This window comes from Habropoda laboriosa, unplaced genomic scaffold (assembly GCF_001263275.1).
Source record: "Habropoda laboriosa isolate 0110345459 unplaced genomic scaffold, ASM126327v1 scaffold57, whole genome shotgun sequence".
In the NCBI taxonomy this organism is placed as follows: domain Eukaryota; kingdom Metazoa; phylum Arthropoda; class Insecta; order Hymenoptera; family Apidae; genus Habropoda; species Habropoda laboriosa.
In genome coordinates this window covers 4,139,739-4,150,106 of record NW_017100229.1, presented here as the reverse complement: position 1 = coordinate 4,150,106, position 10,368 = coordinate 4,139,739, and the positions used below count along the sequence as shown (strand labels likewise).

General features: G+C 52.4%; 1 protein-coding gene across 1 annotated transcript in view; it reads left to right on the top strand.

Moving 5' to 3' along the window:
* The window catches only part of LOC108571268 (zinc finger protein 91), a 15,341-nt gene extending 6,478 nt beyond the window's left edge, over window positions 1–8,863 (top strand). Inside the window, exons 6-8 of the mRNA XM_017933267.1 lie at window positions 4,886–5,083; window positions 6,212–6,395; window positions 8,591–8,863. Coding sequence (XP_017788756.1) covers window positions 4,886–5,083; window positions 6,212–6,395; window positions 8,591–8,863 — 655 coding nt within the window. The remainder of the gene's footprint in view (window positions 1–4,885; window positions 5,084–6,211; window positions 6,396–8,590) is intronic.
* Window positions 8,864–10,368: the final 1,505 nt, after the last annotated feature.

Genomic DNA, 10,368 nt, shown 5'->3' with positions numbered 1-10,368 from the left:
CTAAGGGCGGAAGGGTAACGAATGGCCGGGAACGGTGGTATCCGCGTAGAAATTCGGCTCGTAATCTCCGGTAAGGTTATCCCCCGATAACGAAGAACTCGCGATCCTTCCCCTAACGAATGATCGTCTTGTTCGGTGAACGAGAAGGCAGAAACGTCGACGTACGTTACGGTTAAGACGCTCCTCCGTTCCTGGAGATTCCTCCTTTTCCACCGACGAAATTAGCGGAGGACATGTTTATTGTAAATGAATCCTACTCCGGGAGCGGCTCGTGGAAGACTGGTACATGTTCCAGGGGTGGTGAATCGGAGGGACGAAGACGGAGGTAAAGAGAGAGGAGGACGTGGAGAGGGTAGTTTGGAGGGCGCGCGCGCTCGCTGCTCCGATTTATGCGCCCGTTACCGAGCCCTCTGGCGCAATTAAGCTCGCGTTATAATATTGTTGTTTATTCTGAGCCTCGGCTGCGAAGCGTTAACCACCCCTTCGCTCCGTGCCCACGTTGGCTCTACTGGCAACAACCAACCCTACGATCCCCTAATCTCCCTGACGCGGCAGCTAGAATCTCTCGCTCTATCCCATTTCCTTTACCACTCTCTCCCTCTCACCTCGCCTCGCGCTCTTTTCTCTCTCACTCTCGCCGACTTACAGCATCAGCGCGAAATGCGGGACTAACAAACCACTCCCTGGCGGTCGACAGAAACGAAATTCCCAGTTTTGTTTGTCCCAGCAGGACCGCCTTTGATTGGGATTCGCGAGTTAATTTCAACTTATTTTGACGCGCGGTCACGTACGCGCTAATGAAGCTGGCTTTTTGGGGTCGAGAGTGCCTGACGTTTGCCCGTTCGATCGTTTGTTCCGATTTGCGTTTCCATTCGCGCCAAATCCAAACGATCCCCGCCTCGATCGAGAGGGCCGCTTTGACCGGCCTTTCCTCCCGAAAGATTTATCGTTGGAAGGGTTGGGAGGATCGAAACCGAGTACAGGATCGATCGATTTAACAACTCGGAGCCGCGTCAAATCCCTCCCACACTCCTACGCGAAGAATCCGAATCGTTGTGCACGTACATATGCGTTTAATAGATTTATCCTCTTGTTTACATAAATTTGAGAAATCTATAATTAAAGCCGCGATTCGTCTTACGAGCTTTTATCTCGGCTGGAATCGAGCAATTTATACCATTTAAACAACGCGTGAATCACTTGTTAAACCGGTTCTCGACTCGATCTTGGTAACACTGACGAAACGAGCACGGACGAAATTCGTTCCAGCCGAAATCGACGTTAACTCGACGACAAGTAGAAACGTCGGTGGTCCTGGTCCACCGTGTGTACGCTGTTTACGGGAATCGGATTGAACGGGAGGAATTTCGCTGAAAGTACGTACCTACGCGCGCATATGTATGTGTTGACGCAAGTGTTGAGCGCGCGACTGGCCAAAACTAAAAACCCGGGACGAGATGTAGGAGAGATGAGGATGGAATCTAAAGGAGCGAAGAAGAAGATCTCCCGATGACTTCACATCGAGAGAGGGTATAGTTCGCCATGATCAAGATCGGGCTCGGAGAAAGACGGATAGAGAAGAAAAGAGAGGGGCGCAGATGTACGGAGGAGGAGGAGGAGGAGGAGGAGGAGAGAGAGAGTCGGAGAAAGAGGAAGACAAACGCAGGTGCAACCTGCACCGGTACGGGACGGACGTACGGACGTACGAACGGACGAAGGTGGGATTGAGTTATGACAGCGTTTGCTCCAGGGGGCCGGCTCTGGACCCGACGAAGCGGATATTCTTCTTATTCTTTATTTCTTCGTCTGCGGCCCCGCCGTAGAAACCGTCGGCCATGCATCACCTTCGGTTCACTTTGGTCCTGCCTCCTCTTCGGCATCGTTCCACGGCCACACCACCATCACGGCCCATCACGATCCCACCTTAGCCATCGTCCGTTCGAAACGTTGATTCCACCCACCGCGGCAGCCTCGACTCGACTCGACTCGACTCGACTCGACTCGACTCGACTCGACTCGACTCCATTCCACTCCACTCCACTCCACTCCACTCCACTCCACTCCACTCGACTTAACTCGACTCCACTCGAGCCGTAGGCTCTCCGAGTATTTACTTTTTAACCGTCTTCGTTCGACCCGTATCGCGACTATACTCGTTTCCAGTTCGCCGCGCCGCGCTGATTCGAACCGTCGTGGACAGTCTCGTTCTTGAAGAGGGAGAGAGAGAAAAGCGAAAGATTCCTAAATTACTGGCACAGCCGATCCTCCTTTGGAGAGACGCAGGCCAGTCTGGAAGATAGGCCGGTGACAGAGTCGAAGAAAGAGCGAGGCAGAGTCGCGCGTAAATCATTGGTGGTAATAAAGATCCACTTGTCGTGGCCCGATATTTATGAATCGCCCTCGGTTCTCCTCCATGGCAGAAGAAGAGAATCGGCTTTTAGCTCTCGTGGCTAGTCGGAATGAACGATCGTCCGATTTCGAGATAATCGAAGAGGTCAGGGGCGGAGGGGACTAGGCCGCGACGGACTTTGCCACGGGAGGAAAGACGAGAGGAAGGCGAGAAAGGCGCGAAAGGCGAAGGGAAGACGAGTCGAGAAAGCGTGGAAGGAGGGCGGGCGAGGGCGAGGGAGGTAGGAGGAGGGCGGGAGGCAGGAATCGGGGAGGAGGAAGAGAAAGAGAGGCAGCAGCAGAAGAAGAAGTCCGAGTCGACGTTCGTTGTAGAGGCCGCAGACCGACAGACCGAGCGAAGGACCGCGAGGCCATAAATACCTCAGCGCGTTCAGCCAATTAAAACAAATCATTTTAATGCGCAACCTTTTTAATTAATGCCCGTGCTCGCTCGCTCTCATCCGCTTCCCTCCTCTCAGATAGTACACGATCGCTTCACTGGCTCCGCCATTCCCATCCCAGAACGATCGAGGCTATATTAACCTGTAGTACGTCGCTATATCCTGTCTGATTTTACCTTCGCGAATGCACCACTCTCCGCTATCCTTCGTTGCTGCTGCGACCCTGCCAGATAGAGCTCGTCACTCAGTTTTCGCTTACTTCCATTTAATTAGACGAATTTCCGCCCTACCGATTTCTATTCTTTTCCCTCCCGAGGGGTCGCGGCGCATCGCGCCCGTTATTGACGAATCTAACGAGGATCGTACCGACGCGGATTAGACTTTTAAATGACCTCGAGCCGAACCGGCGCATATTTCACGAGATGACGGTGGACGTCGCGCTAAATCATCCGGAGTGACCGCATCCGCTTACCCAATCGGACCGAGACTCTTCTTAACGGCCTCTTGTCACGCCTGCGACATTCCACCGAAACACACGCTTCGAGAACGTGTCGCCTTCCTCCTCCATTCGCCCCCTGTCCATCTCCCTCTCTCTTTCGTCAATGTCGTTGCCGCGAGACGCGCTTTTGTCGGCCACCGTATTAATATTGTTCCAGAGGAATTCCAATCCCCCGGAATGGGCCGACAACACGAGATTTCCCAACGCTATAATTCACCGGGACGGTGCGGCGCGTTCCTCCTCGTCGTTGTCGTCTCGGCATCCGCGTCGCTCCGATCAATTTTTAACCGAATCGTCGCTCGTTCGACTCGATCGCGAATTAAAAGCTAAAAATCCGTCTAGAAAGCGCAATTGCACATAATACGGCCGTGGTGGTATTAATATCATTCTTATCGAGGCTCGAATCCACCGGAAAACTTTCGGATCGTCGGTACAACTTGGACGTTACAGGTAGATTTTCTCGTTGAAAATTTGGATTTAGGGTCGCGAGCGGCAGCGGAGAAGAGGATCGTGGCTAGTGGATGCCCGTGAGCCGGTGCATCCGTAGCGGGTGACACGGGAACGTAGTTGCAAAGGCTAGCCAAGTGCAGGTGTAAGAGAAGGTACGTCCTAAGCTCGTGCGAGGGCGTGTATAACCTGACATTGTAAAAGTTGCCGTTACACTTGCGTAGCCAATTGGGTAGGCCGGGACTCCCTCTAGGACGGCCCAGATCTCGTAGCCTCTTCTGCTTCGTCTCTGTCCCTTCCTCGGCCTTCCTTTCTTCTTCTTCTCTTCTCTTCTCTTCGAGCCTCTTTTTCTTCGATTTTCTTCTTCGATTCCCTGTCCTTCGTTCTCGTTCGGTCTGTTGCGCGCTCGTGGGGCCCGCTGCCGGTATCGTCGAGCTGCCATCTCGAAAAATCCGTGTCCTTCGTTCTGCTACCGCGGTAGGTTTCCCGCACGGTGACCACGTTCGCTCGCAAAGATCTCGAGACAGGAGCGAGAGATACGTACGCGAAGATCGTGGCTACCACGTTCGGAAATTTGCTGCCGATTTCGATAACATCGACGAGCTTTCGCTTAGTTTTATACGTGCTCGAAGAATCCCGGTATTACGAACAATCCCTCGTTTAACAATTTTCGAAAGAAGAAGAAGAGGGCGGAAACTAGGGAAGGAGCGCGAGAGCTCGTCGAGTTGGTCGACTAGCCGGGAGTAAGTTCAGTAACCGTATAGATCGTCACCTCTTGACAGAAACTATTTAAAGTGCAGCTCTTGTGTGCGCTCGCCGGCAGGTTGATATAGGATGCAACAGCTGCGATCGGATCGTACGGCGTGCGAACAGCCGATGGTCACACGCGTACCATGCATTCGTGGGACCATTGTGCTGTCTTATTACGCGTTGAATTTCACGAAAACGCGTCCCTTTAAGTCGCAAAATCATTATTCTCGTGTCCGGCCGATCGCGACGACTGCTGCTATTCGAAAAATTGTACGAATCTTCCCGTGAAACACTTTCCGGATATACGCCTAAGTAAGTACGTATCCGGAAAATATTTTCAAAGGAAAATATGTTCATAGGTATTTCTTTTTCCGCGCGAACCTTCTCTCTTTCGTTTCAGGCACGCTCTGCGACAGCACATGCTGCGGCACGCCGGGAAAAAGTACAAGTGCGGACTTCCGGGCTGCCCGACGGTGCTCCGTACAGCCTCTGAATTGAGATCGCACAGAAGCTTGGTGCACGACAGCACGCCGTCCGACAGACGATACAAGTGCTCCGATTGCTTTTACGCGGCCAAAACCAAGACGCAGCTACGCAGGTACGTAACTCCCGCCTCTCTCTCCGTTCGACCTCCACTCTCCGCTTGCTACCAATTATCGTTGTCGTTAATTTTAATCGAGATTCGCGTGATCGATGTCTTTGAGGAAGTGGAGAATTAATTGCGATGGGCGTAGTACCGCGAGTGCGGGACTCGACTATTACCGATACAATTTCTTCCATATGAGTTACAAGTACCTCGGCCTGTAATTATTCGGAAAATACTCGTCCGCGTATTCTGCATGCATGCTTCTTTAATGGACGATCGTGCGCTTCACCCACGAATCGATTGATTCTTAATCGTCTAGGTGGACAGATGGTTGAACGATAACACCGGAAAATATGCGAGCAGCGTTTGTCGTAGATCAGACCGACCGATTCGATTTAAATTAAGCCTTATTAAGGACATTGTATCGTGCGAAGGCTGCTAATAAATTTCATCTCGTTTGATTCGCTATTCTTTCCCGTTGTTTTTCCCCCTTGCCGAACGAGTAACCAGTAGGGGAGAGAGTACGTGAGAAAAGAGACAAACGGTGAGAGGGATGGATAGAGACGGAGAGATGAAAAGAGAAAGATCGACGAAAGCGGAAGTTGCGTGCAGCAGTCGGCCAAGTGCGGGCAACCCGTTATGATCGTCCGCATCGCGATGGTCGGCGCGATATTTCATCGCGAATTGAGTACTTACTACGTGAGTCGAACTCAACGCAGCCACAGAGTGTCACGAGCTCTCTTTCTCTTCCACCTCCGCGTTCTCGACACAGTCTCTCTCTTTCTCTCTCGCGCCCCGATCTTCCCCTTTCCGTGTTCCTCTTTCGTTCCCTTTCTCATCGTTGTCCTGTAGCGTCGCCTTTCCCTCTCCGTCTCTTTCGGTTTCGCTCTGTGCGGCGGAGTAAATCACAGAGGATTTTAATTAAACGTGTCACGCATTTCGAACCTGATACACACGTAGCCATGGCCAATCGCTCCCTCGTAATATCGCGCACGCATATCGCATCCTTCATAATCACCGGCTGCTTTGCCGACGCGACGCGACGCGACGATGAACCATCCAGCGTATACAATGTACATACCGCATTGTACACTGTACGTTGCTGATCGGCCGAAAAAGCGAATTACGTACTTGTTACAGGCATCGCGCTCGACACGACGACCCGGGAGGTGTGACGAGAGCTGCCACGGATCTACGCACATGCCCATACGCCGGTTGCGCTTTTAAGACGAAACTCGCCTCTCATTTGCAGCGGCACGTGCGTCTCCATACGGGCACCAAGCCGTACAAGTGTCGTCATTGCGCTTACGCGAGCAACAACTTGGTGAGTACGTACATAGACTGAAAGATGGTGCATACGTAGTAGGATGGAGGAAAAGTGGGAAAAGATCGCGCTTATGTTTCCGGTGTACGGCGGCGGTAGGGAGCAGGGGGGCGGGAGTTGACTCGCAGTTCAATTTTTGTACCCGCGGTGACTCTGCGGCGTAAATTAAGCAAAGTACACCTTAACGTTTGGACCATGCCGCCGCCTCTGCCGCCACCGAGGCGCGATAAGATAACGAGTTAATTGTGCTCACTGGATGCCCACACACGCACGGCCCAGTCATACCGAGCGGCCGGTATGCTAATGCCCTTTGAAGCTTTAGTTAGGATGCGACTCGCATACGAGGGCTCCGTGTCTCTTTGATAGCGACATAAACTCATTCCAGTGGCTCTCAGCCTGGGATAACTTGAGCCAAGGTAATCTCGCGGTACGGAGAATTGCGAATGGTACGTCTTGCATCGGTAATGATACAACGGTAGGCACTTCTCCACCGTAGAGAGTCGTCCTCGGCGTCGTATACGCGCCGGGCGAAAAACCTCGCGAGCGTTTTCCTTCCGCACGCGCGTCATCCAGATCGGATAACGATTACGATCGGGTAATTGGAAGGAACGATTTGGAATTTTTAACGTTTCGAGGAGAACGGATAGGTGAGATGGCACGTGAACGAAGGAGGTAGGAAAAGTTGGAGGATAAGAATAGGTGGCAGTATCGAGTTGGACGGTCGATGGTCGTTTACTCGGCGAGAGTTTAATAAGAAAGGAAAGAAGGAACGCGCGCGCGAGTAGCCGATTTAACGACGAAATTCCCTTCCACGTAGCGAATGGCTCGCCTTGCGTCAACGAGATTACACGCGCCACCTTTCTTCCTTCGTACCTCCGTCCAGTCATGGTCCAGTTATGATTTACCTCGGATGGTTACACGCTTCTTTCTTCGCCTTCGTATCTGGCTTTTCCCTCCAGTTTCGCGCCTTCGTGTCGTGTAACGGTGGTAATTCTCGAAGGCAGCGTTAGTTACTTTCGGATCTGCTTCGCGTTTCCACGCATCTTCCCCCTCGGCTGCCGCCGTCGCTTTTTATCTCCCTCTCCGACTAGGCTTTACTCTCCCGGTAAAACATCGCCGAGTCGAGATAATAAAGATTTAATAATTCCCGCCTATCGGCTCTGTCTGTTAGGCGATCGAATCGAAGCGATACGATCGATTTATTTCTATCTCGGATGAAAGAGAGAGAGAGAGAGAGAAGGAAGAATTTACCTGGAGAGATGATTCTCTCCGCTCAACTGGGGGCATAAACGTTGGCCAGAATTGATTTGCGATCGTGTAAAAAGTGGAAACGCGCACTCGTTCGATATACATATACATATGTATATTCGATCGAGATAAAATCTTGATTTGGGTTAAAGATCCCGGCAGTTTGCGCTTGTAATTTTACAGAGGACTTGGGTCAGTGACCGTGTGCAGGAGTATGTCGGACTTATTCCCGTATTCGATAATTTCCATACGCGTACGTTACGGGAGAAGATTTAGGTTGGAGTCACGGTACGGTAGGCTGCAGGTAGAAAGAAATTAATATTACCGCGGAATCCCGAAAGAAATAAAGCAGAAGGAAGATAAAGCGGCGCGATTGGGAATCCTAGAAGGAAGGATTCCTCGTAAAATGGAATATTGTGTAGCGCAAGCGCAGATGTAACGGAAAATTATATCGAAAGAAATGGGAATCGATCGGGATTAAGGAGAGGGCGCAGGGTGTATAGGCGATTTGCGTGACGGCGCGCACTTTCCGCGATTCGGAGTGTACCACCGCGTAAAAGGTAGACGGCCGCCCATGACGGTGTGAACGGGTCTTTATCTGAGACCGTCACGGAGCGCTGGCCGTGCAGAAAGATTTACTTATGGGAAATTAAATTTGATGTTGCCGTTGCCATCAACGGCTCGTATAAGCCCGCCTGGTAGGAAGATGTTTACGACTACGGCCAGCTACTTAGCCCGAGAGGGTAAAGCGCCTTTAAATGCTCCATGGCATAGCCAATGAACGCGTCCGGTTTGCGGCAGACCGATTCTGGTCGCAGGTATTCACCGTCGAACGATACCAACCGACCGTCCCGACCGTTCCCCGGCACACAGCACTCGCCTCTGACTCACCCAGCTAACCGCATATCATCTAGCTACAATGTGCCCCCTCCGTTTTCTTCTTCCAGGAGAACCTGAGGAAACACGTGCTCTCGACAAACCTGCACCCAGGCAAGACGATCTACGAATGCGACGTTTGCCAAGGAGAGAACGTGGAACCGTTTCGTACCAACTTTGCTAAAGAGCTTCGGGCGCATCTCTTGGAGACTCACAACGAGGCTTTTCCGACGCCTGGCCACGCCAACGACTACGTCTTTGGGATTTTCGAGGACCGTCGTTCGGACTCTGCGGCGGCTTTCGTCGACGAGCCGAGTCAACCGAATCGAGACGTTGCCTCGTAATTCTCGCGAAGGACGGACTTACCGGTTGGTGAGGAGAAATTTACGGAGCGTGTACGTCTTAAAATTGTCGAGAGGTGACCTGCAACGCGGTCCGCTCGGAAGAACGTCTTTACGAAATATATCCTTCGGATCGACGGTCGTTGGCGAGAACGTTCTTGAATTATCTTCGATTCATCGAGCCACGGACATAGCGCGCATGCGATTCTCTTCCTCCTCGTCCTCGTCGTTGGTCGTTTCTCGTTTCTCGTTTCTCGTTTCTCGTTTCTCGTTCGTGATCGTGCGAACCGGTAGGCCCGCACTACGCCAGGAAATAGTTACGGTGATGTACGGTCACGTGGCACGTTACGAATCTTTACGTTGCCGTGATATTGCGAGAATGGTTCGAGTTCACCTTTCCGCGACGTCCCGAAATTTGCCCGGCGGAAAGAGTACACGCGCTAATCTCTCGAAGCGTGTCCGCTTCGTGTCGTTTCCCGTTGCCCCACGCGGTATCGGAAACGCGGACAAGGGGGTGGAGGTAAAAGAGAGTGGTACTCGGAGGTAGGGGCGAGGCTCTCCTCTGGACGAAACGGTCGTTGAAAAATTCATCGTGGCTGAAAGCCAGCGGCGGACCACCTCGTGGATCGTCTTACAAGACGCGTTTCCGTCTTCGAGGGTCCTGATTGTGAGAAATGCATCGTGCTGTCGCGCGAGATAGGTGTCGTAAAGTATGCGGCCCTTGAGTTCTCCCGGGCAAAAAGGACGAGGCGCTCGAGAGAGAGAGAGAGAGAGAGAGAGAGAGAGGAGGCAAGACGGAGATGGAGAGAGAGGACGGGCGTCGTGAGCGCGAAGGATAATTTATTGACTAATTAACGAGGATGTCCTTCATTACGGGTCGAGCAGCAGTCGTGGTCGCTTGCTCTCGCTCGGAACCGGCATTATTTGGCGCCCGAATATTTACGACCGCGTCCTCCTTCTGGCCGTGGACCGGGTCCTCCGCCCCGATGCCGATCCCGATCCCGATGCCGATGCCGATGCCGATCCTGATGCCGATGCTGCCTCTGTCCCCTGCTCGAGAAACAAACCGTGTGGGAGGGGGCCGAAGGAGAAGAGGAAAGAGCGCGCGGACCCATAACGACGTGTCCCGATCTTACGGCGATTCGGAGGACTTGGAATTTCCTTGCTTCGCAGGGGGATCCTACGGCCTACTACGACACGGCCACGAAACTCGCGGGCGTTACTCCTCCGGACAAAGGATCGCGCTTAAATCTTTGCCAAACTCGATAGCCAACCAACAACCATCGGGAGGGGCGTCGCGTCGGTAAAGGGAATTAGAGCGGGGTGCGTGCACCTCTTTGGAGGATTTTTATCGCGAGTTTATCAGGCAGAAGAGGGAAACCGTATCGGTACCTATCGTAGCTAGAGAAGAAAAAGTAACGCGAAATTAGTGTGAACTGCAAAGTGCTAAGAAGTCGCGACAGGATGGTTAGGTACACCGCTTAATGAAGATATAACGAGCCTGGCGC